General features: G+C 40.5%; 1 protein-coding gene across 5 annotated transcripts in view; it reads right to left on the bottom strand.

The window, feature by feature from the left end:
- PRKN (parkin RBR E3 ubiquitin protein ligase) overlaps positions 1 to 27,559 on the bottom strand; it is a 1,310,471-nt gene that overhangs the window by 181,927 nt on the left and 1,100,985 nt on the right. For 4 of the 5 annotated variants that reach the window (XM_082633515.1, XM_082633514.1, XM_082633517.1 and 1 more), the window contains exon 9: positions 12,970 to 13,119. In XM_082633515.1, coding sequence (XP_082489641.1) covers positions 12,970 to 13,119 — 150 coding nt within the window. Of the gene's footprint in view, positions 1 to 12,969; positions 13,120 to 27,559 lie in introns of those variants that run through there. The other variant, XM_082633520.1, reaches the window with a different exon arrangement.

The raw sequence follows: 27,559 nt of genomic DNA, 5'->3' as shown, positions 1-27,559 counted from the left end.
CTGGGAAAAAAATTACTCGACATTAAATTCCCAGACTGTCACTGCACGCTGGACAATAACCAACAAGTCTTTGGGAAGAAGAATTTATGTCAGGAACAATATTATTTCTTTCTAAAAGAGAGCAATGGGCGGCATGGACTGGGGGAAGAAACAGGCTTTCTGGGCCTGCTTCTACAGACAGGAGGAAGAAAATTGCTTTCTTTTTTGGAAGTGCAGTAATAGTAATAGGTCCAATTGACAAATTACTTCCTAGAGTGCATCAGAGAGTGTGCTCTCCCTCTGAAAGCCTTCCTTCTTGTTTTTCTCCTTCTTCTGCTCCTGGTTCAAGAATGGGCGGGTGGGGCAAAGCTTACACATTTGGCCTGTGCCTTACCCATAGGCTTGTAGTCTTCATTGATTTTTGTTTCTTCTCCTTGAAAAAAATTCTTAAATAAAATTAATGTGAAAAAAATCTTATTCTCTATTTAGAGTGTAAACTTTTAATGGACAGGTGGACAAAGGCCTGTGTAGCAGGCTCAGGTGGTTCTTCCAGGTATCCATCCTATGGGCCTCCAACCCATAGGGAAGGTGTGAGTCAAGATCAGGTTGGGCCAGGTCAGGTTTGCCTGGGGGGAGCCTTCAAGGTTCTATTCTTAGACTCATTCTTTCTGTGCTGAAAAGGTGAAAGAGGTTGAGGACCTCACCTGGCAGATTCCTGATGCCCACTGAAATACAAAGCAGGTGAGGAGGAAGGCTGACTGCATTTCTTGGGATCAAGGAGGCACTTGGTTTCTGGATCTGTTATAGACCCTTGGGGACCACTGACAATAGGGGTGATTTGTCTTTAACCAGGAAAAGCCCTGTTCCCATCCAGGAGTTGGTAGAGAACTGACCTAATACTTTATAGATAGCCTTTACAATGGAATGTTTGACAAGCAGTGAGAAATGCATGTTACTCTAGTGCTAAGTGCTTGTTTTGTTTGGGCCACCTTGAACTCTGTCTAAATTTTACTGAAAATAGGTATAAACAAAAATGCGAAGAATAAACAAAAATCAACAATAAAATACACTGCAAGAATAAAATTCCCAGGATTCAGATATGTGCAAAAAACCATCAGAATATATTTTCCTATACCGTAGGAACTATTTACTTAAACTATTTAAAAACTACACAATAATTAAAATTCACTTATTTGCATTTGGTTGTTCAAAGCTTTTGGTGACACGTTTCATAGAAGTAATTTGAGAGTGCAAATTAAATTTCCTAGCAGACTTTACTTGCATTTTTCTTAAACATGTCATTCAACTAAATCAGTATGACAGTATGACAGGAGAGTGTGCTGATGCCACTTAATTGTTTGAAAGGATGCCGAGCTGGACCACCTGCACCCCTCACCCCTTGGAGTGAACGGTAGCTAGGCCTCACAATTTGGTTTTCATGCCCTTGGCCTCTGCCAGTGGAGGGCATATTTCCTAGTCTAACCCCAAAGAAACACTATGTCTGAAATTCTAACCAATTTAATTATTGTTCACTTTGCTTTTATTTTTAACAAATAACATTACTAACTTTTTAAAAAATATGTTGAATTAATAAAAAATGTAGCTCATAAACTAAGATAATCCCTTATGTTTTAAAAAGTAAAGGTAATATATCCATAAGTTTAAAAACCTCACACATCACAGGAAGTTATACATTGAAAAGTAAAAGCTTCCTTCTCTGTATCCCCACTTTCTCTATCCAAAGGCAACTACTTTAACTGTTTCTTTAATTCTTTCTGGAAAATATTTTATGTATTTATGATTATTGATCTTCTTTTTCTTGCTCTTTTCACTTAATTCTATGTATTAAAAATTGTTTCACATCAGCACACAGATTGACCTTATTCTTTGAAACAGGATATTGTACTTTACTATACAGATATGTCAAAAATGTATTTAACCACTATGATACTATTGAAAATTTGACTGTTTCCAAGTTCTTATCAATTATAAAACAGTGTTACAAAATAGTGCTACAAAGAATATCCTCCACACATATCTTGATAAGTCTTTGCAATTATGTCCATAAGCTACATGTCTGGCAGGAACTCATTTCTGTTATACCTAACAGGAACAGAGTTAGGACTTTGCTACCCAAGTTAGAACAGGGGACTTTGGTCTGCAGTGATGATCCTGTAATGAGACTGAAACATTACAGGCACTGATGTAGGGTTACATTATTTTTATTCAAGGCAAACTAATTTTAAGCACTGGAATTAAAAAACTTGGATCTGGAGGTAGATGAAGTAGATACTTTTCAGGTGAATAAGGTGAATAATCAGCTACTATTGTTTCCTGTCAACCTTAATCTGAGATGAATAAAGAGTCAACAGTATGGGTAGGAGCTGATGAACCCTCAGAGTGACCAGGTGAGCTCCATCAGCCCATTTGGACTTCTACGCCAAGTGCACACAGGTATGGTGCAAAGGGCTGGGCCTTGTGGGCCAGGGGAGAAGACTTAATGTTACATCAAGTTTATTTTTTGACACAAGGCATTTTTAATGGATTGAGAGCCTGAATGCACAACATAAAGTGACTCTAAGACTTTCTATCACTTGCAAGTGACTAAAAGTCAGAGAGCCTGCCTGACTTTTGCTCCAGGGAGAGGAAGGACTACTCCAGCTGAACAAACTTTAAAAGAGAATGGGAGAAAAAAAATGTGGTGTATACATACAATGCAATATTATTCAGCTACACAAAGGAATGCAATTCTGACACACGATGGAGGAGCCTTGAAAACACTGTGCTAAGTGACAAACATTATGCTAAGCCAGATACCAAAGGACAAATATTCTATGATTCCACTTCTATATCTAGAATAGTCAAGTTCATAGAGACAGGAAGTAGATTAGAGGTGAGCAGGGGCTGGAAGAAATGGGGAGTTAATTATTGCCTAATAGGAACAGAGTTTCTGTTTGGGGTGATAAAAAAAAACTTCGGAAATTGATAGTGGTGATGATTATTCAACATTATGAATACACTTGATGCTGCTGAATTGTACATTTTAAAATAGTTATAAATGGCAAATTTTATATTGTATATATTTTACCACAATAAAAATAGTATTAAAAAGGGGAGTATGATAAGTGAAGTAAGTCAGAAAGAGAAAGACAAATACCATATAGCACTTATATGTGGAATCTAAAATATGACACAGGACTTCCCTGGTGGCGCAGTGGTTAAGAATCCATCTGCCAATTAAGGGGACACGGGTTCAAGCTCTAGTCTGGGAAGATCCCACATGCTGCGGAGCAACTAAGCCTGTGCGCCACAACTACTGAGCCTGCACTCTAGAGGCCGTGAGCCACAACCACTGAAGCCCAGGCACCTAGAGCTCATCCTCCACAACAAGAGAAGCCACTGCAATGAGAAGGCCGCACACCGCAAGGAAGAGTAGCCCCTGCTCGCCGCAACTAGAGAAAGCGCACATGCAGCAACAAAGACCTAACAGCCAAAAATAAAATTAAATAAATTAATTAATTTAAAAAATATGACACAAATGAACTTATCTATGGAACAGAAACAGACTCACAGGCATAGAGAATAGACTTGTGGTTGCCAAGAAGGGGCGATGGGGGAGGGATGGATTGGGAGTTTGGGGTTAGCAGGTGCAAACTAGTATATAGAGAATGGATAAACAACAAGGTCCTACTGTATAGCAAAGGGAACTATATTCAATATCTTGCGATAAACCATAATGGAAAAGAATATGAAAAAGAATGTATATGTATGTATAACTGAATCACTTTGCTGTGCAGTAGAAATTAACACAACATTGTAAATCAACTCAACCTCAACAAAATAAATTAAAAAAAATTTTAAAAAGGGAGTATGAGAGAACAAAGAAAACTACTTTGATAATCATACTTCATAATTCGGAGTGTATATAACACCATGCAAGGCGAGATGAGAACTAGAGAAGGTAACAGTGGGCTAGATGAACAATATCAGATCTGTGAGGCCATTTTGTAAAGGCAGCATGAAGGGAAATCAAGAAAAACCAGTGCACAGGGAAGAATGATGGGATCATGACCCGGATAAACATATAGGATGAGCCAACTGCTTCAGGGGGCTTGCGTTCAGGAGAGACCCTAACGAGAAAAGAGCCGGAGGCAAGCCCGAAAGAGTAGAACGCACTGTGTCTCGGTGAGGCTTCTACCACCGATGATAGCAGGCCTGAGAAATCTTGGGGCGGTTAAAAACTAATTAGTGTAACCAGATAGAACAGAACTCCCCATCCTCTAAAGCCCCCAGTGGCCTCTGGGAAGGACAGTGAAGAGAGGGCCGCCATTTGGGCCGCCGGGCAGGGGGCTCCAACCGGCACCCTTTTGTGAGGGTGGCCCCCCCAGGGCAGTTCCAGCTGGGTGTGGCCCAGGCTCACATCAGTGTGACCGCTCTTGTCAATGTGCTGCAGCAATTCCTGACCATGTGGAAAACCAGGACAGCAGCAACCAACCATTATGCGAAAGAATATGAAAAACTATATATATATATAACCGAGTCACTTTGCTGTATACCAGGAATTAACATGACATTGTAAATCAACTATACTTCAATAAAAATAAAAATTAAAAAAAATCCTATGATTCCTTTGTCAGGATCACATTGTCCTATACAGTTAACGTTTTGTGAGATTGACATACATTGATACCCACTATGTGAACATATTTTATTTACCATAATATCTGAAAATATTTTATTTACCATAATATCCTTTATTCTATGAAGTTTAAAAAGCTCTCATGTTCATTTAATAGGAACCATTTGAAAATACGTAACTAACCACACACAGTCATAAATTTTCACCCTATCTTCTCTGTGGATCTTTTTTTTTTTTTAATGTGATCTGGTATTTTAAAAAATTTATTTATTTAATTTAATTTATTGTTTTTGGCTGCATTGGGTCTTCGTTGCTGCACATAGGCTTTTCTCTGATTGTGGTGAGCAGGGGCTACTCTTCGTTGTGGTGCGTGGGCTTCTCACTGCGGTGGCTTCTCTTGTTGCGGAGCACAGGCTCTAGGCACACGGGCTTCAGTGGTTGTGGCTCGCGGGCTCTAGAGTGCAGGCTCAGTAGTTGTGGCGCACGGGCTTAGTTGCTCCGCAGCATGTGGGATCCTCCCGGACCAGGGCCTGAACCCGTGTCCTCTGCATTGGCAGGTGGATTCCCAACCACTGCACCACCAGGGAAGCCCCTTCTCTGTGGATCTTAAATCCATAAAATTATACATCAATAGCAGTTTAAGAATAAAAAAGATTTCACTGTAAAAACATGTAGTCTGAAAAATACCTCTAGGACAAATATGGCATACCTTTTTAAAAATCATGTTTTATTAGTCCTCTACAAAGAGGAAAATGTTGTAGGTCTAATGTTCTGATCCTTGGGTTTCACTAGCTCCTTCCCAAGTGTACTGTGGTAAGCTTGCTACTCAGATAAAGCAAATGATTTGGGTCCCTGAGTCAAGCTGTTCCATGAAACACCTGTCTTATAAGAGGTACCACACAAAAGGCAGTTCTTGCTCAAGAAGGCTGCTTGTGGTATTCTACTTGTTCAGGCAAATGCATGTTTGCATATGGAAAACTTTAAGTCCGACAGAAAAAAAGCCCTGTTTAACCGAGCTTACTGTGTGCTTCAAGCTATTTGGTCACGGATCTTGGCCCGGGCTCTCTGTTCCCGATTCCAACCCTCTTCCTAGCACATAACATTCCTTGAGCCTGTACTATACGAGCATCACTTTGGAGAACGCTGCTCTACATTTTTTTTGTTAAACGTAGGAAATTGCTTTAATTGCTGCAAAGATTTTTCTTCTTAACTAGAATTGAAGAGGTCAGAGCACTTATGTGTGAGACACAGGAATGTTTGAGTTTGTGAATGCTTCTCCTTGGGTGATGTCTTATAGCTATTCTCTCTGCCCCATGGAACTTTCTGTGATATCGATGAAAATATGCTCTCTCTGCATGGTTTAGTCCAGTAGCTGGAGGCCACATGTGGCCACTGAATACCCCAAATGTAGCTATTGTGACTGAGAAACCTAATTTTAAATTTTATTTAATTTTAATTTAAATAGCCACTTGTGGCCAGTGGCCACCATATTGAACAGCACAGCCCTAGACTGAGTTGAGGACAGAATCAAAATGAATGCACAGGAGCTATGTTATCTTCAGAAGAAACCTGTTTTCCAAAATGTTCTGAGCTCTCTTATAGCTGGTAGAGCTGAAGAAGTCTTCTCTATTCAATTTGCCACAAAATTCATTTCCTAACACATTATTTAAAGCGATGGAGCTTATCATTTTGAAAGAGTATAATTATTTCATACTTCCCTTGTTTTAACAAAAAACAGCTAAAGACACATGGAAAGGTCACTGGCTCTGTGTTGGGTTAGAAAATATATATTTCTATTTCAGATTGCAGACTACTTTCTAGGAACAGTTGCCAATTGCTAAATGCTTTCCAGAGGAATGTTATGCAGAACTTGTTTGTACATTTATGAACAGTTTCTTTAATTAAAATAAACACTCTCCAGAGCTTTCTATCTTTGCACTTCAAGCTGGCTCACAAGCAGGAAGTCTAGCAAGACTTATTTCCACTCTGTAAATGAGCCAGTTTTAGTGTTTAAATTAGATTTTTGGACACTTGTCAAATAAACACGGAATGCATATTTCTGACATTTTGTAACATTCACTTTCTTTTAAAAATACTTTCTGATAAAGAACATCTTGTATATCCAAAAATAATGTGTCAACAAGATTTGATTCCATGCTCAACATGCTACAGAGGCCAGGGGGTTGAGGTAAAAGCAAGGAAGGGTTACAACCTGGAGTTTAATGCTGACAAACCCACATTTAGACATAATGGAAAATAACTGTCCTTTTTTGGTGTCTCCTTGAAAGCATTACAATATAAGCCACACATACCTGGAGTCTAGAATTTAATCTCTATTCTTCTTTGGAGAAAAGGGAGAACTCTATATAGTTCTCAAAATACTTCACATAATTTAGTTAAATTATGCATTTTTATAAAATTAAAATACTTTTAAAGAATTGGAAAAGTAACCACTCTCTTTTTCTTTTTCTTATTAAATATTGACCATCTGCTGACTTTCTGTTTCTGAGCCCCACATATTGAAATGAAAGGGCTTCCCATCTATTTATTAAGTTTTTAACCCAATAATTAGATCTTTGAGGGAAGGAATAAGTATCTCCATTTGTCTACATCGACTCCTTTCCTATATAAGGGCTAAAAATGAGGCTCAAACTCTCATTTAACTAAAATCTTCAACAATATATTAATGATATCGTTATAAGTACTTTCAACAAAAAATTCTTTGCATGTAGCAGTTCGTACCCCATCCTTGCACAGGTCTAGATCCAGGTTGCATGGAGCCTTTGTAACTTTAGGCTGTACAATTTTTGAGACGCTCTTCAAGGAAAACAATGCAAGAATACCAACTTGGTTAAGAGGGCTTGGAAGGGGTCTGTGGAAGTGAGGAGGCCAAGGCAAATGCTTCCTTAGCTCCTCCATGAATCTGCCTCCGAGCAACGCATGCTACTCATTAAAGGAGGGAGTGACTACCAGATACCTTAAGAAATTCTATTTAATTTCCTTAACTAATGGTCAGTTTAACGATTTTTTTTTTTAAAGATCTCCGGTTTTCATTTAAATGAGTACGAATTTTTTTTCAGTTGTTAAATCTTGTCCCTGAATTTCTAATTTAAAACAGAAAACTTTACTCAATTCCTAGTATTATTTTAAGAAATTATCTCTCAGACATATAACATCCCAAAATAGCACCAAATAAGATAAAGATGTTTTATTTATAGAAAACTCACAAGGTTTGATTGCTATAGCTTTTTGTATTCCCAGGTCAGTGAGTATAATGTATTCCATATTTTGTTGCTGTTTTCCAGTATTAAACATGTCAACATTTTACATCGGTACCATAAAAGTTAGTGAGATAGTTCTGATGAATAGCAATAAGGCCAGAGAAAGAATAATGCATAACACGAATTCCTCAGGAAATCAATTAATATTTTTATGAGCAGTAGTAAAAATATGACCAAGGGTTAGCAGAGAGTAAGGTCAGGCTATTTGATCCCAAAACATATTCTTTGCTGAGTTCTGTTTATCCATGTAAAAATATTCTGTGCTGTGTCAAAACAAAAATCTCAGTGCTCCCAAGACTAAGACATTTTATATATCAGATGTTCTGAATTCTTCATTTGGCTGTGTGGCCTTCAATAGGGCATATAAACTCTATAATTTTTGCAGGATTTTCAGGTTCCTACCTGACTTTTCGTGGATCTCTGAACTTAGTATATTTTGGTGTTCTGAATTATGTACTACGTGTACAAGTAAAACACTGCATATTTTATATTTTTTGAAGCAGTTCTTGTTGAGGCAATGTAAGTAATTCTAATATTGGGGTAAATGATGATTAGTATTTGAAAATAAAAGTCACAGTGTATTCATATTACTTCTACATTGTTAAGATTCATTCATTCATTCACTCAGTCATTCAATGAATGTTGAACTCCATATACATGAATTTACTGAGGACAAGACTATGAAGGCATGAAACAAGTGCAACACTTCAACTTGAACCCTCGGAGGTGGCACTTAAGCTCGAATAATTCTTTATAATGGTAAAAATTTTGCTGCAACCATCACACATCTATCAGGCCTTTCCTAGCTGGACTGATACTATCTTTTTTTTTTTGCGGTACGCGGGCCTCTCACTGTTGTGGCCTCTCCCGTTGAGGAGCACAGGCTCCGGACATGCAGGCTCTGGACGCGCAGGCTCAGCGGCCATGGCTCACGGGCCTAGCCGCTCCGCAGCATGTGGGATCTTCCCAGACCGGGGCACGAACCCGTGTCCCCTGCATCAGCAGGCGGACTCTCAACCACTGCGCCACCAGGGAAGCCCTGATATTATCATTTAAATGGAAATCCTTAGCTTCCTTTATTAGCTAATGTACACTGCTCTATGGGTAACTAGTGACACAGGGGAGCAAAGGACTAGCTAATCTGATTTTCCAGGGAATAACACTATATGTTTGAATACGCGAGTCATAAATACTAACCTTCGCACCTATTTTAAAGGAGCCAAAGACAATGAAAATGCTGAAGTTTGTGTCTTCAGATGGAAACTATATACGACAGCAATCATGGATTTATGGGGGACCATCCAGGCATGTAGTGGTGGGCTGACTGATGAGATTAGAACTCTACAGTTTGGAGCTCAGTACACAGGTGTTTCTCAGCTCTAAAACTGTGTGTCCATGGGTACCTCACAATGTACCTGGAAAGCTGAATTTTTAAATTCTGTGAATGACAGGGAATTTGGTTCTCAACCATTTTTAGGCATGAGATCCTTTTTGTAACATCAAGCATTTCTTGGATACCCACATAATAAGAGTTGCCAGTTGAGGACGAATTAAGCACAGGTGGATTCACAGATACCTGACAATAAACCTGTAAATTACAGCCTGAGAAGCACGTCCAAGACTCTGTGATTCTTCCATGGCTTTGCGGTCAGTTACTTTCCTTGAGCACTGTCTAGGGTGAGGGGTTCACTGCTCCCATGGCAGCCTGTTTTGTGGCTGCTGTCCATGGTGCTAGAGCAAACCCTGAGCAGAGATTCATCTTCCTCTAACTTCTACTTATTGGGCCCTGTTCTGCCTCTGAAACGACATAAACTAACCACGATTTCTTCCACATAGCAGCTTTCCATTACCACCCGTAAATCCAGAGAAGACCACCAGCTTACAAGGGTGTACAAATCACAGCAAAACAGCATGTACCAGGAAAAGGGATGAGAAAGAAGTACAAAAGTGAAGCCAGGAAATAAGCTTCCAAATCCATTCTATTAGTGGCCCATTTCTACGCTGTAGCTGGCCCACAAATGTGGCTCTAGGTTTTCCAGCAGTCAGCTTTCAGGGGGAACCCTTAGTAGTTGCATAATTCGCAATGTCCTCCAGGACAACTTTCCTCAGGACAAGCATAATAAACCTGGAATAGGCACCGTGGTTCCTCACAGAAAAGCCCACTGGGATGTCCTGAACCACACATATCTAGTTCCCTGTACAGTGACCACAATATAAACAAATGGCACCAAATTACTATGTAGGGAAAGCAATTCTTTGAAGGGCTAAAATAGTGACGCCTAGGTACCTAATTCCCTGCTGTAGATCTGGCTTGATTCAGGGGGTATATTTTAGAATATTTGGAAGAGAGGATCAAACAAGTGTCCTGTAGTTAATTTTCCATGAATATTAGGTCTTTCAGGTGAGCTTTTGATAAATACTGATTAAGCTTTTGATTAAATATTAAATAAATATATACATAATGCCAGGCACTGTTCTAAGCACTTTATATCCATTAGTTCATTTAATATTCATAATGGTCTCATACAGGGTCATTATAAGGGTCATTATAAGACAGCATATTTTAGAGCTGAGGAGACTGAGGCACAGAAAGAGTAAGACCACTGGTAGTAGATGGAGCCAGTATTCGGATCTAAGTCATGCAACCCAATCTCCTCTTTAACCACTACAAGAATCCCAAAGGCATGTAAGTTGGGTTAGCATCCTTTTGTGAAAGTTGAGGATTTGAAGAAAAAGAGCAATGATGAGGTCAATTTATGTCTTTTGAGAAGGCAAAGCAATGGGAGTTTGCTGAAAAAGTCTGAAAAAGCTTATGGGGATTGGGGCATAAAAGGCAGGGAGGGAAAAGAAAGCACCAAGTTAAGTGCATAGTTTAGAAAATCATTTCTCTTTGTTCTTTTTTCAACTTCTTCAAATTACAAACAGTGGTGGTTCAAAATATGTCCATGTGTTCCTTGATACCCTTTCCTTTAAGATGGAGCCTAATTTCCTTCCCTTTGAGGGGTGTGCTGGATCTAGTACTCAGTACTGACCAATGGAATACAGCAGAAGTGGTGGTGTACAGACTTGGAGAGCAGGTCACTGTGGCTTTATCTTTGCTCTGTCTGTTGGATCAGCTGCTCCAGGTAAGTTAACTACCACTCTGAGGACAAAGTAGCCTAAGAAGAGAGCCTGTGGTGAGGGCCACTAGCCAGTGAGGAACTGAGGTATTTTTGGCCAAGAGTCACGTGGTCGAGCCATCTTGGAAGTGGATCTTCCAGCCCCAGTCAAGCCTTGGGTTAACTACAGCCAAGCTTGACTCCAACCTCATGGGACTCTCAGCCAGAACCACCCAGCTAAGCTACTCAGGGATTCCTGACCCTCAGAATCTGTGAGATAAAAATGTTTATTAATTAAAAGGTTCAAATTTGGGCTTATTTGTTATGCAGCAATAGATAAGTAATATATGAAACAACAAGCATCCCCTACCACCCTCGCAGTAACAAAACAGAATAAATAAAAATAAAACACATTGCCTAGAACTTCCAAAGAAACATCCTGAAGATAACCATTCTCCTTGAGGTAAGGATTGCCCCCAAACTCTCTTAACCCAAAGATCTTAAAGCAATTCAATTTACTTCCAAGGTAATTTTCCATGATTTGGAGCTCAAATATGTGTGTTACTTATAATGTCACATTGTGTAAAAAAGGGAAGAGAAAGATGTTCAAATCTTAAATTACATAAACCTTCAAAATTCTTAGTGCAAGATGAACAACTGAATGCAGAAGATGGGCCAAAGGAAGCCCCAGCTTTAGAGAATGTAACAACAGGAGCAGGTAGCAGGTAGAAGCATATAATTGAGCCATTAGTTAAAAGCTACTGTAACTCATTTTAAAAGAAAACATTTGCTAGAAATTCTGATCCCAGAATTTGGCAGCTTGCTGAGGCCACGTGCAATCGGCGCAGATTATACAGTAAATGATGATGACTAAAGCTGGGAAGTGGAGTTTGATTTCCATAATTTCTAAGGCTAGTAGACATGACTTGAGTTTTTATCCTAATGCAATCACCATTATTAATCCAGAGGTATTTCCTTCTGCTTAGGCATCATGGTATCTCTTTATTTCTCACCTTCCACTTACTCTGCTTTATCACTCAGCCCAGGGCTCGTTAAGCTGCACTCCATGACCGATACGGAGCTTTACCAAGGGTGACAGATGCCAGTTTATGCACAGGTAAATCACAATGCTCAGCCAAAAATTAGGCTTGGGTAAACCTCTCTGCCATCCATACCCCTCCGTCCACAAAACTCGTCATGAAGTTGCAATTTTAAAAGAAAAACTTTCCCATCACAATTCAATAACCTTTTTATAAGCACATACACTTCTTTTTCTGGCCTGCATGAAATTTAATATCAGGATTATTATCCATTTGTCATTTCAACCTATAATTTAGTCAGCCTACTTGCATTTGATTTATGCTTCCCTCACCCCTTCGCCGTCAGCTCGCAGCCATAGATCCATTCAAGAAGCTGTCTAGGTCATATTGGTTTGACCTCTTAGAACAAACATTTTCCATGTTTCTTATTCTGCTTCCCTAAGAGGCACCATTAAGTTTTGTTCATCTCGATTTAAAATGATTTTTACGACAATAACATTTCAAGTTTTCCATATTAATCTTCATTTTATTTCTTGAACTACTTAGGCAAACAATGTTACTAAGACATCACGTTAAGATGAGGAATTCTCTTTCTCCTCCACTCCTGTCTACTTAATGCCTGAATTAAGAAATCACAGATTTTTGCTCTGAATTAGCTGAGCACTGGAAGAAAAGTTTAAAAGGCTGACCAAGTAATTCACGTCTTAGAGTAAACACCTGGATAGCAATTACAGCAGAAGATCTCACCTCCCCTTCAATATATATATATATATGTAGATATATATGGTATCCTGTTAAGAATTTAAAAATCTATTTTCTTATATATCAAAGATGTCTGAGTCCAAACGGAAAATGAAAATAAAGCAATCCTAGCCAATTTGCCAAAGCAAACAAATACACGGTCAAGAGCCAGGAGTGTGGCTGGTACTCACCCCGCAGCCCAGGCCGCTGCCCGCTTCGCAGGTGACCTTCCTCTGGCTGGGCTCAGGGAGCAGCCCTGCTCCGCAACCCGGGCTGGGGCACAGCGCGCCCCCCATCTGCAGCACGCACTCTTCGGCACCATATTGCTGGTACCGGTTGTACTGTAAAGAGAAAATGAGTTTTTCAAAGTGATAATACAGACACCAAGATGTGCTGTTTTACCGAAATGTTAATAGTTGGTGGTTCGGGGGTTTTCTTGTTAGTCTGTTTCTGTAAAAACGGGGGTGGTGGGTAAGGTGTGGTACAACCTAGAGAAAGTCTCCCGGTCCCAGCTGACAAAACAGATAAGTGAGGCCCAAATTTCTAGAAATTTACCCTCAAAAAATAGATTTTTCCAAGTTTGATTTTTTAAAATACTACTACCAATTGCATTTAGTAGACTTTTTCATACAACTTTTAGAGAACATATCTATACTTTAAGTTATGGACATTCACAACGCATCACTATCAATCTCATCAAAGAGTATATTTTCATGCCTCTCTTCAAGAGTCTATCGAATTTTTAAAACCGTTTTGAAAATAGGTCTCAGTGTTCCACCCCTGGTAATTGTTAGCAGCCCACACGGTATCAATGAGCATATTCAGCTTGACGAAGACAGACTACTGTTTTTCTGTTTAAGAATAAAATTTTCCTTTCATCTTTATTCTTATTCTTTTTTGTACACGGGCCTCTCACCGCTGTGGCCTCCCCCGTTGCGGAGCACAGGCTCCGGAGCGCAGGCTCAGCGGCCATGGCTCACGGGCCCAGCTGCTCCGTGGCATGTGGGATCTTCCCGGACCGGGGCACAAACTCACGTCCCCTGAATCAGCAGGCGGACTCTCAACCACTGCGCCATCAGGGAAGCCCTATTCTTATTCTTAAAGCATGACTTCTTTTATCCCTGACTTCATTCCTCTGTGCCATTGCTTGGCTCAATTCCCTTTAACTGTTTCCCCAGCTTGCAGAATAAACCTCAAATTGCACGGCACACTTTCCAAAGTCTTCCTTGTCGCAGCCCTAAGTTATTGTTCTCCTTGCATTATTTGATCATATTCTCTTCTAAACTCAGATCAACTCAAATGGATCTGACAATTAATTAATTCAAGCAACATTTACTGAGCGCCTACTATGTGCCAGACACTACTGTGGGTGTTGGGAATACAGCCCTAAACAAAACAGACATCTCTGCTCTCATCCATAAGACTAGAACAGTAAATACTGAAAGGTTAAACTGTATAGTATTTCAGATGGTGACAAGAGGGGAGGAGAATAAAAAACTAAGAAGAGACAGATCCTGGGGAAGACGGGAATTACAATTTTAAAGAGGTGATCAGGGAATAGGGAATGCCTTATGAGGAAGGTGCATTTAAGCCAATATCTGAAGGAGATTAGAAAAGCAAGCCATGCGCCACCTGGGGGAATGAGCTTTCCTGGCTGAATATGGAGCATTATAAAGGTCCAGAGGCTGCATGGGCTTGGTTTGTTTGAGGTCCTGCGAAGAGGCCAGTGTGTCCGAGGTAAAGTGAATGGGCGTATGTGTGTGTGTGGGGGTGGGTGTGTAATAGTAGATGAAGTCAGAGAGTTAATGGGGATCCAGGATGTACAGATCCCTGAAGGCCTTTATAAGAACTCTGGCTGTTATTCTGAGAGACTTGGGAACCACTGGGGACTTTCGAGCTGTGGATGACACAATATGACTAATCTCTTAAAGATAGCCATCTGGCTGATATGTTCAGAATAGACTCGTGGGGACAAGGATGGAAGCAGGAAGCAGAGAAGCGGGTCGGAGGTTATTTCAGCAAGGTCCATGGAGAGATGGTGGTGGCTTGAATCAGGAAAGCAGTGATTGAGGTAGGGATGGAGCAGTGGTTGAGTTCTGGATATATTTTGAAGGTAGAAATCGCAAATTTTTTTAAGCAGGTTGGATACATGGTGTGAGAGGAAAGGAAATCAAGCAGGAAGTAATGTTTTTCTCCGAGAAGACAGAGGGCAGGAGAGACTATTACTGAGATGGGGAGACTTGGAAGAAGAAAGGTGTGTGTGTATTCGTGTGTGCCTATGTGTGTGTGTGTCTGTGTGTTTAGGGAGTTGAGCAAAGGAATCATTATTTCTATTGTGCTCATATTCATTTTGAAAACCTCCTACACAACTAAGTCAAAATGTTTAGTGGCTAGTTGAATGTATGGCTTTGGAATTTAGGAGAAAGTTGCGGGTTGTAGACACCGATTTTGAAGTCATAGGTGCACGTAGAGCTGGAAAGAAAAGGGTTATTAGCATCAGGCCTACTATCCTTTTTCTCATATTTCTGACCCCGGCAAAAAAAGAAAGATGCGTTGGTCAAATCCCCTTGTAAATATGCTAATGGTACTTATATACAATGGCATTTACTAGAAAGAGTTATCTATGGAATGCATTTAGCAGGAAACACTTGGTCTAAGTTTGTTTACAGTAAACTAGAATATATGAATTTATGAGGTAAGGCTCTCTGAAAATGTCATAAGCTATGCAATTATTAAGGGATAATGAAGACATTTCATCAAGTGAAGAATGATGAGACAGTTTATATAACTGAGAGACTTCATGTTAGTGATCATTCCATGAACTTCCCAGAGACCCTCATGTATTGACTCTTGCCTGGAGTACATCCCAATATGCTGAGAAAGGACATGCATAGCTGTGTTAAATGAGGTGGGGTTTCCCTCCCTGTATTTTGTCTGTGTCTCATCATTACCAGCATCCTGGAAGTTATTAGTAAAGATTGACACTGGGTTACATCTACGATTCTTTTTTTTTTTTTTTTTTTGCGGTACGTGGGCCTCTCACTGTTGTGGCCTCTCCTGTTGCAGAGCACAGGCTCCAGACGCGCAGGCTCTGCGGCCATGGCTCACAGGCCCAGCCGCTCCGCGGCATGTGGGATCTTCCCGGACTGGGGCATGAACCCGTGTCCCCTGCATCGGCAGGCAGACTCTCAACCACTGCGCCACCGGGGAAACCCACATCTACGATTCTTGTAAGTCTGATTTGACAATACGACCCTATGTTATCTCAACAGTCATGAGACTGGATGCAATTACCTAACCTTTGTGGGGATGCTGAGAAGCAGCCAGCAAAGGAGACTGAGAAGAAGCAGCCTACGAGGCAGGTGGAAAATGAGAAGGATGTAGGTGTCCTGGAAGGCAAGGGAACACAGTATTTCAAGGAGGGTGTATGTGTCATGATAAATCGTGTCAAAGGCTGCAGATAAGACAATTACTGAACACTGGCTGTTGTTAGAAATGGAGATGCCATTGCGATCTCAACAGGGGCCATTTCAGTGGAGTCATGGAGCCAGAGGCCTTATGGGAGTGGAGTCAAGAGAGAACTGGAGGAGACAAGTTCCAGGAGGTGAGGGTGGACACTTTTTCCTAGGAGTTTGACTGAAAGGGGCAGCAGAGACAGGGGGACAGCAGCTGGGAGGGCTGTGGGACTGTAAAGGGATTTTTGAAAATGGAGAAATAACAGGATGTTAGTAGGCTGAAGGGAATGAGTGAGAAGTGGATGGCAACTGATGACGCTGTGAGTAGGTGAGGGAATGGGATCTACAGGATGAGTAGAGGGTGAGGCCTTAGACAGGATGAGGGCAGAGTGCTGGGGCCCGGGTGCGGACAAAGGAGGTTCTGGAAATTTGAGATGAGCAGAAAAGGTATGAATGATAAAGGGGAGGGAATGTTTGGAGTCAGGATTGTTGCTGGGCAGCAGTAACAGCCCATTTGAACAGCGATTATGAATTTAGAGGAAGCTCGTCAGTAGAGTTGCTTGCTTTTCTGCACCAACACTCAGCACGTGCAGAGCAGACAGGAAGTTGGCTTTAAGTCAGGTGGGGTTTGGTCAGACTTGTATGAAGACTCAAGCCATTCCTCCACCATTCCCACCCCTGTGGGGCTTTGGCACACAGCATCCCCTCATATCACTGTGAATGATTCCAGTAAATATTTATTGAACCCCTCTGCTCAGCTCTGTACCACTGGACTGTTTAACCTTCTGTTTTGTCCTATCCAAAATGGGTGCGAAGTTTCAGTTCTGCAAGATGGATCCATTCTTGGGATCTCAGGTACAGCCTGGGGAACACAGCTAATAATTCTATATTGTAGACTTAAATTTGCTAAGAGGGTAGGTATTTCAGAACTACAGAGTTTTACTTAATATTTTCTGTTTTACATCTGTGTTGCCCTTTTTCTACACTGGTTCGCAAGAACGCAGAGAATAACAGAATCACAATGTTCCATAATAGCTCCCTTGCTTTAGCTCACACTGTACACACCACAATTTTAGAATAACAATAGTTTCACCACGAATGTGATCACTAAAAACCTCAAATATAGTTTCATGTGCTCCACCCATTCTCCTGCCAAATTTTTCCAATAATCCTGTATCTAAATTGTTGACACATAGGGCCATTTCATACTATGCTTTCTTTCTCCTAATTCTCATGTAATCTTAATGCCACACACACACACTTAATACTCATTATCAGTCTTTATGTTAATGTCTGATCAGCAATTTTGGTGGTTTGAAGCTTGTTCTCTAGTATAAATTTCTCAGGAAGATCTCATTGGAAAAATATTCACTGAATTCTTGCTCAGTGACAGTTTATTTGGGGCCTTGATTCTTGAAAATGAGTTTGGCTGGATATAAAGTCCTGGGTTCATATTTTTTCCCCCTCAAGTATCTTAAATGTCTTACTCTATGTTCTGATATAAAGTGTTATGGGCAAGCGTATGACAATCTGATTTTATTTTTTTCCTTTATAAGTGAATTGATCTTTTTGCTCAGATGCCCAAAGGATTTCTTTTTCTTTTTCTTTAGAATCTAGTAATTTTATTAGAATATGTCTTGGTGATGGTCATTTTCTGATCAATATTCATATGCATGCTATGTCAGGAAAGTTGTACTGAATTTAATTTTTTAGTATTTGCTCCATTCTCTTGCTTTGATGTTTTTCTTACGGGCTTTCTAGTGTACATATATTGGATTTTCTTTACCTAATTTCTAAATCGGTCAACTTCTCTTGACTGATTTAGAAGTTGGGTAAAGTTAGTTTATCTTACTTTATTTTCATTTTTTAGAATTTTCTTTCTTTTCACTGTCTATTTCTTTTAAGACTATGTCCGTTGTTATTTATTTGTACTTGTGAAATTTCTTAATAACTTAGTTCCCTTTGGAATAGTTATTTTAGTTTTCACCCAATTGGTGGGCGTGACCGGCTGACACACTCTCACTGTCTCTCAGGACAATATTCTGCTCTTCACTCTGCATCTCCTCTTAAAAACTTTGTGTGGGATTTGACCTTGTTTCTTTTCTGTTGGGATTTTACTTTGTTCTTTTCTGTCGCTCACCTTTACATGAAACTAGTTCTGAAATTTTAGGAGGAAGAAGGATGCAGAATAGCTCTTAATGGCTCTACAGTTTCCTATTTGGTTTTTTGGGCAGTGTTAAAAAATATGAGGGCTCAGTTTCTGTGATCTCCCAACTCTGTTACCCCATTTTCAACCAGACTTTCTCTTTCCCTTTGCTCAGTGAGGGGCTTTGTCCTGACAGAGGTCTTTGACTGGTTACTGGTTTTGTGAGTCATGGGACCTATGTGCTCCAGACCCTCAGGCCTTCCTGTAGACCCTCTGCACTGCCCGCTTTCCTTCACGTATTTGTATTCCTGAATTCAGCGCAGTATCTTGTCCATAGTTGGTACACAATAAATAGTTGTAGAATGAATTAATAAAATTTAACTCCATTCTTAAAGAATTCTAATAAAATAATCAATGACAATGGGGATTAATAACAGATGATTAATAACAGGATGATTTTTACCTATATAAATTATTTTCTAGTTTAAATAAATTGATCTTAGGTCATTAGCTATTTACTGATTTGATAACAAATCACCTATCTATTTAATGTAGTTAAGCAATTTTATTACTACGATAATATTTTTTCTAGGAAGAAGTTAACCTATTACCTATGGACAAAGTGCACTAACACTATAGAAATTCTTGCTGACTACATGTGTTACAGTCTCAAATTCCAACAGGATGTGTAAACTATGTTCCTCTTTCCTTTCATTAACTAGGGAATTTATAAGAAATAACTTTATTATATTCAATCTATATTACAATTCCTTTTCTAAAGGAAGACAAATATTTTAGCTTACATGTCTGGTAATTTCTGATTAAAAAGTACACACAACATCTGAATCAAAACCTACAATTACTGAATGCATTTCTTTTTTTTTAACGTTGTGAAATGTATAAGAAAAACATTTGACCTAGACCAAGAATGTTCTAGTATTCATAGAAAGTTTAACACCCTAAGGAAACAATTTAGACATGTAATTACATATATGTGATTAGCAGAGATCCTTATGTGGTTTTCTTTAAGATAAGACCCCCAGTTTCATAGATTCCTTTCAACCACTTACTGACACAGAGGTGAGCGTGCACTGGAAGAAACATACTGTATACTTGTTGGAGTTGTGACAAGTTAGCATGAAGTAGAGCAGAATGTCTGTACTCACCTGAGTGTAAAAGACACACAACAGTGGTAAAGTGATAAATGGGCTGCAAATGGTGGAAAGGAACAATGACCGATCCTTTGACACTACTTGTGTTATTTCCTAGGGCTTTTTTACTTATCACTGTTGAACAGCATTTATAAATAGAACTAACTTGGAGGAATGTGATTAATTTGTAACGTGAACTAGGTCTGTATGGAGTCCATTCTCAGGTGAGCTCAAAAGCAGTAAATTCTTTAAAAATCACTTAGGCATTGTTTGTCTTTGGAATCACAGTGAGTGTCTATGTGTGTGCTTGTGTACGTGTAGATAGGTATATTAATACTTACTTGCCAACTTATGCTGTTTAAGCTGTTAATAAAACTAGTTTGCAAATTTCTAGATATACTTCCATAAAGTGGATACTCCACACACAGATAACTAAGATAATTTAGAGATGACAGGATTTTGCAAAAATTTTTTAAAATAAATGTTAATATTAACAAAGCATACTGTTCTGCACCTAAGAAAAAAATAAAAAGTTCCTCCTACATTTTGTCAGATTATAGTGAAAATACATTCTGTTAGATGACTTATCTAGGTAAAATCTCAACTCATTGGTATGGTTTATATTTTATTTATTTGGGGAATAAATTATTCAGTTTTTACGTGTATGCTCATGGATTCTCCTAAGAACAGGAAATATTCATTTTAAAGTATAAAATTCACAGAAGTTTCAATAAACTCATATTTTAAGAATCTAAAAATGAGTCAGGAGAGAGCATAATCAAATAGAGGTTGCACTTTGGTGGTCTGTTGCTAGTTGGAAGAGCTGGGTTGGGTAGAATAATGTTCTATTATGAAGCCAGGGTCCCAGGTCCCATGGAGGCCAGTTAGCTTCCCCTTCCTTGCTGGCCACTGTCTCTATGCTAAGTGGTGACCCGCGGGGTCAGGCTGGGGAGGAACTGGGCCCAAATACCCCACACTGCTGGAAAACCACTCAAAAGGCCTGTCCTATGTAGGAGGGCACAAATGGCTCATCATGATGTTTAATTCGCATACTTTCCTAAGAAAAGACAGCAAGAAGGAAGCTAAATTTTAAAACTGCAAGAAATTTGAAGCACAGGGATACTTAGGTAAAACTAAAATCTGGGAAAACAGGCAAATGTTCTGTCGAAATGAGTTGGAGCTTGTCAGCAATCCATGGCAGACTTTCAAATCCTCTGAGCAGGGAAGGGGGCTGTTTTTGTTCTGCCATGGAATTTTCCAGAGTATCCTTTTGGGGGCACTCAGGTACAGCTACAAAAGCAACCCCTACACATGCTGTTCTTGCTTTTCCCCCACTAAATTCTGGCTTCTGTGAAGTCTTAGCCACAAGCACCGGGGGATTCCCTCCCAGGACCTGTCTCCTGCTCTCCCCCTGGAGGAGAGAAATCCCCATCAGAGATACCATTCACTGAATTACCACTCTGTGCCAAGGAGTGTGCCCACACTTTGCCTATGCATTTCACTCTCTGTCTATCCTGGAAGTGACAGGTGAGGTCACTGAGTCACAAAGACATTCAGTCCTTCACTGTGTTTCACACGGGCAGGGACTCAGGGCTGTGGCTCTAAAAGACCACCCTTTCCCCGATACCAAGCTGCCTCCACTTTCTTTCTTTTTTTCCCCTTTTATTAAAAAAATTCAGCTCACTATTCCTTCGTTATCATTTAGAAACTAATGAAAAATGGTTTATTACAGCACTTCTTCTTTAGCTAAAAAAAGTCTAAAATAACTTTTTAGAGGACATGAATTTATGATTAATCCATTTCCCAGTGCTAAGTAGAGAATGCCCTATTTTCTATATGAATTAGAATTTTAAAAAACACTCCTTAAATTCTCAGTAATCTTAATCTTATTTTTCTTCATGTGCAAGTAGTTAGCCCCGGGGAGCTGGTGACAGCCCCTGTGGAGGTGCCTGTCACACTGCTGTTTGTATTCTCAGTTTTGTTGCTAATAATGTACTTTTCATCTCTGGACATCTGTCATTGACTGATGAAGTAAACTGGCTAGAAAAAGGGCTAGACCTTTTTCATCGCCTAGAAAAAAACATCATTAGGATGGCTGAAATTAAATGCGAGGAGAAAACAGATCAAACAACACCTGAAATATAATTAGAGCAACAGACTGTATCCTGGATTGCAATTTACAAGGTTTTCCTTTTTCAGATGTTTCAGACGACACGATGCCAAAAAATATCTCAACTTCTAGTAGCCGTGGAATCTTCTGGAAAGAAAGTCAAAACCGATTGGCTTGTTTGTCCCTTCTCCATGCTGTGGGCCATGCAGTGCCCCACAGGAAGGGTGAGGCTGTGAAAGTAGATACTTGCAAACCGTTTTCCTTGAAGGAGTTTCTACTGAGGGCCTGACTTCAGAGACTTCTGGAACCTTTGCAAATGGGTCTCTAAGCACACCTCCTGATGGGGCACTCGGCAGAGGGCAAGGCTGTCTGTGGGCACAAATTATTTTACCCTTTACTATAGTCCCTGAGAAGTGGTTTTGAGCAGTGCTGTTAGTCTCCAAATCCAAGAGCCTCACCCTCAGAGAAATGGAACTTCCCTGAGAGGGTGTGGTTTTGCCACCTGCACCCTCCTCTTCCCTGTGTCTTCCTGGCCTTTGCTTCTCTAACACGGGATGTTTGCATCTCTCCCTTCTGGTCATCCTCCAGTCTGGAGGCAACTATACTGGTTTCAAGGTGATTATGAGGCCAGTGGACAGGGAAGAGTGACATATCATCGTCTGGAAGTTCTGTGTAAGGCTCGGTTTGAGGCAGTGAAACGGGTTAACTCCACTGCACATTTAATGAACTGATGTGAACTTTGATGACCCAAATAATTTAAAAAATGATCTCCTCGATTATATTACATGGATTTACATTTATAACTATCTTTCCTTGGTGTCAGCAAGCCTATGATACCAAGGAAACTTTCTGAAGTGAAGGCCAAGTAAGTTGCCTTAATGCCCAAGAGACACACGAAATGATAATAGCCAGGTGAGGTGACAACAGCCAGGTGGCCTGGCTGTGTACCTACTTCCCTCCAAAGGTCATGAGAATTCATTCCATCATGCTTCACATCATTATTGACTTCTGAGACTTAGGCATCCCCTACTATTCTCATTCCTATAAAGGTCTTGATATTCTCCAACATGAGCCTCCCTTCTCCCCTAAGCCCTTTCTCTTTGTCCCCTGGAATTCCTGCTCCACAATGAACAAGCTCTCCCATATAATCAGGCTTTTCAAAGGTTTCTCTCTCCTACCCGATTTAACTGAAACGGGTCCATCTCCTTGCAACCGTCTGAAGTGAAGGCTGCTTTATGTTTCAGGTTTACACACCTGAGGGCCAGAGTTGGAGCTGGTTGTCTCCTGGCCCCTCACTGATGCTCCTAAACGCTTGCTCCCCTCTCTCTTGCAAAACCCCACCCCACTGCTCCTCTGAAACTTATGCCATCTGGCTATGTGCCCCTGTCCTCTCCCCACTGCCACCACCTGCAATGGACATAGGTGGATAAGCCCCTCATTCGTGGGACTTCAGCTCCTAGTTCATGATTTTCATCTCTGCCCCTATTCTTCTCATCATTCTAGGGATTGAACTGTCCATCCATTAACCTCTTCTTTCAGTTCCTTTACCTTCTCATCTCTGGGGACCTTTTCAAAAAAATTCTTCTACTGTTACAATTCATTCGTGGGCCTTGTCATCATGAGAAATTGTACCACCTCTGAAATCCAAATTCCAAATATGTCTCTTTCCAACCATCATCTCCTGTCTTTCCTTTCCTGGTGCTCTTACTGAAGTATGGACATTGCTTAAATTCTTCAACTTCATTGAGAATTCTCATGAACTGACCTAATACTTTCTCCCTGGCCACTGCTTGCTTTCTCTTAAAGTACTCATCACAGACTTCAAATGAGCATTTACAACTTCTTCACGATTGTATTATGGTTCTCTAGTAGCAGATTTTCTCTTCTTTCTTCCCATACTGCTCATATCCCACCACTTTCCTCTCTGGACATCTTACTTCATACTTCACTAAGAAGACAGAGGTCACGAATGAGGTATTCATTTATTGGGCAAATATTTACTAAGCTTTTTTTTTTTTTTGGTACACGAGCCTTTCACTGCTGTGGCCTCTCCCGTTGCGGAGCACAGGCTCCAGACGTGCAGGTTCAGCGGCCATGGCTCACAGGCCTAGCCGCTCTGCGGCATGTGGGATCTTCCTGGACCAGGGCACGAACCCGTGTCCCCTGCATTGGCAGGCAGACTCTCAACCACTGCACCACCAGGGAAGCCCTAAGCATCTTTTTAAAAAAAAATTTATTTATATTTTTTATACAGCAGGTTCTTATTAGTCATCTATTTTATACATATTAGTGTATACATGTCAATTCCAATCTCCCAGTTCATCCCACCCCCCACCCCCGCTTCCCCCCTAGTGTCCATACGTTTGTTCTCTACATCTGTGTCTCTATTTCTGCTTTGCAAACCGGTTCATCTGTACCATTTTTCTAGATTCCATATATATGTGTTAATATATGATATTTGTTTTTCTCTTTCTGACTTACCTCACTCTGTATGACAGTCTCTAGGTCCATCCATGTCTCTACAAATGACCCAATTTCATTCCTTTTTATGGCTGAGTAATATTCCATTACATACATGTACCACATCTTCTTTATCCATTCATCTGTTGATGGGCATTTAGGTTGCTTCCATGACCTGGCTATTGTAAATAGTGCTGCAATGACCAATGGGGTGCATGTGTCTTTTTGAATTATGGTTTTCTCTGGGTATATGCCCAGTAGTGGGATTGCTGGGTCATATGGTAGTTCTATTTTTAGTTTTTTAAGGAACCTCCATACTGTTCTCCATACTGGCTGTATCAATTTACATTCCCACCAACAGACTAAGCATTTTCTATGTGTCAAGCAATCTGTGGAGAAGATGCAGCAGTGAAAAATGTGTCTGCCTTAATGGAGCCATTAGACGCCAACTTTCCCCTCCGCATCACTACACCTGCCAACATACCTGCACCCACACTCACCTGTTCCTTTCTGTCTTCTTACAACAAAGAAAGTGGCTTTTTCCCTGTTAAGGGTCAATTACTCTCTCTGGGCTGTGGATCCAAAACAAACCCTTCTCACCTTCTAAAGTACTTCCCTTCTTTAGCTAGCTCATCTATCTCTTGAATCATCAAACAATCCATCTCTACTGGATCATTTCAATGAACATAAAGCAAGTTCTAGCCTCCTCAGTCTGTAAAGCACCCTCCTGCTACTGCTGCATTCCCTTTTTCCTTTTCATAACAAAACCTCTAGAAGAAATTGACTCCGCTTCTGCTGGCTCTTCATCCCATAAAAATCTGCCTCTTGCCTCCAACTCTCCACCAAAACTGCTCGTTCCAGTCACCCATGATTTCCATGTTGCCGTATGCAAAGGACAATTGGCTGACCTCATCTTACTCAGCTTTTCATTAACATTCATGTAAACAGCCACTTCCTCCTCTGGGAAACACTTCCTTTCTTGGCTCCGTCATGACACATCTCTGGATTTTCTTCTACTTTAACTTGAGGCTCCTTCTTGGTCTCCTTTGCTGGCTGCCACTCTTTTACCAAATTTCCAAATGCTGGTGCTCCTTAGGCTTCATCCGTGGTCCCTCCTCTCTTACCTACTTTTGGCAACCTCCATGGATTTAAAATACCACCTACACTTCAGCAACTCCAAATTTATCTGTCTCTGACCCCTGACCTCCCTCTCCTCTGAGCTCCAACTCACACATCCAAATCCCTACCTGTCTCCTTCTCAGTGCTTCAGTCCTATCAAAGATATTCAGAATTGAACCATGATTCCAAGCTTTCGTCTTCACCTTCCTACCATCAAACCCATCTCAGTAAACAGAGCTGTAGGATTCCTTCATTTCCCTGACTCATAGCTAATCAATCACCACGACCTTTAATTCTACCTCTGAATAGTCACTTCTTTCTGTTTCCTCTGCCAATCATTTTCATCCAGACCATGTCCATATTGCAACAAGACTGACATTCTTAGAATGTAATTTGGATAACGCCAGCCCCCTGCTTAAACTTTTAAGGATTCCCCATTGAATTTAGAATAAAATCCAAACTCTTGACCATGGCCCACATGGTGTAGATGGTTTTTATCGTTCACCACGGTCCCTCTTGCTCATTGTTTTCCAGCCACATTAATTTTATTTAGTGGCTTGAACCAAGCAAGCTCTTCACCTCCTCTGGGGCTACTGAACCTGTGCTTTACTCTGCTTGGAAGGCTCTTCTCCCCTAAAGCCCCGTGATCCTAGCTCACTCCATGGTGGGTGTCCTCTCAACCTTCATATTTCAGAGGTCCTGACTCCTTATCCAAAATAGGTTACATCTTAGCATTTATCATGATTTGTACCTGTGACTTCCTTGTTTACCGTTTTACCCAACACTAGCAAGATAATAGTACAAAAGGTATTCAGAAATGTTTGTTGAATAAATGAAGGTTATTTCCTTAAAATTCTGGTGATTAAACCCAAAGAGGAGGAAGCTGGTAAAAGTGGAAGTACGTCTGAAATGCAGTTTTTCTGAAGACTCTCCAAATCCTGTGGACTTACCGATATCATACCTGTTTTCTTTAGGGCTCACCTAGAAATTTAGAGTAGCTTTATTTACCTGCACTGTGATAATATCTTTGCCAAGTAGTTTGGCCTTGGTGGGTGTGGGTGAGGGGGATGAAAGGTGCTTTATGAATGTGAATCGTAAACACAAATCAGAGACAGGGCCCAGAGCTAAAGTAAATGTAATATGTTACCTTCCAAGGAGTTTTAATTGCATTTTTTATTTTAGGAAGGTAATTATTTTTAGTGTTTATAATGATTTATTTTTAATCCAGATCTCAAAAAGCAAGTGCCTATTCAAGGTCCATGAAAACGGAAAGGAATCACATACAAAGAAATTAGATACTGGTCAGCATCTCTACCATCCAGTAATGAATTCAGTAATTAAGCAGTATCTGTACAGGTTTTATCAACTCACTTTTAAGTGAATGTTACACTGATTTTATATTATTTTTTCGTTTCCACTATAGTTTATTACAGGATATTGAATATAGTTCCCTCTTACACTGATCTTAGTGTCTACTTTTGCTGCTACTAGTTCAGTCTATTGACAGAGTGTGAACAGTATTTAAATCAGAAACATCTTAGTGTACTACTTAATATTTGCAACTTACTTTGCAATCTTATTTATTTACAAAGTTCTAAGAGATGACCTAGCATTACTCTTCCTTTTTGACAAACCGAAAAGCCAGGTTAGAGACTACAATGATTTGTCCAAGGGAACTTGTAACACGCAACAAAAATTTTTGTTTCATCAAGTAATCTAAGTTGCCTCAAGCATCCAGAGACAGCCTGAGAGTTTCAGCAGCTCCGGCTAAGGCCGCCCACCCCCAGGGGTGGTGGGGCTGGAACTTTCTGCTCCCTTTCAGGACTTGGTGCCACCATCTGCCCTGAGGCCACTACGCTTTGTCCTGTATCATCAGCACGGAAACATCCCTAGCTGATGTGACCTGTTTGTATCCATCACCAAGAGATCCCTGGCTCCCTTGTCACTTCTCCGGTCTGACCCTCAGTCCTTCACACAGCTCTGTCCATCCCTTTTCCCTACCCTGTCCTTCAGCTGCCCCAACGCCTGCCTCTGAGCTTGGGGAACTCGGAGTCAGTCAGCAGTAACTGCCCTGTAACTTACACTCTTTCAGTGTTTTCCTCACATTCTTCCCTCACTGAACTTGATTCACACCTCAGGACACTGCTTCCCCTGCAGCCCCTCAAATGTTTTCTCCACTGCACCCTCTGCACCACCGAGTACTGACCTGCAACACCCCAAGTAGAACAGTTTTCCTTTCTCCTTCTACAACTCTCCAGCTGTGATGTTCAAACCGCTCTTGGTGCTCTATTTCTCCTTTGCAGTCAGCCACTGATGCCCACCTCCCTCAGTCTCTCTCTC

Source organism: Mesoplodon mirus (assembly GCF_964341445.2).
Source record: "Mesoplodon mirus genome assembly, chromosome: 10".
In the NCBI taxonomy this organism is placed as follows: domain Eukaryota; kingdom Metazoa; phylum Chordata; class Mammalia; order Artiodactyla; family Ziphiidae; genus Mesoplodon; species Mesoplodon mirus.
Note: the sequence above shows the minus strand (reverse complement) of the source record. Positions and strands in the feature narration are given on the sequence as shown.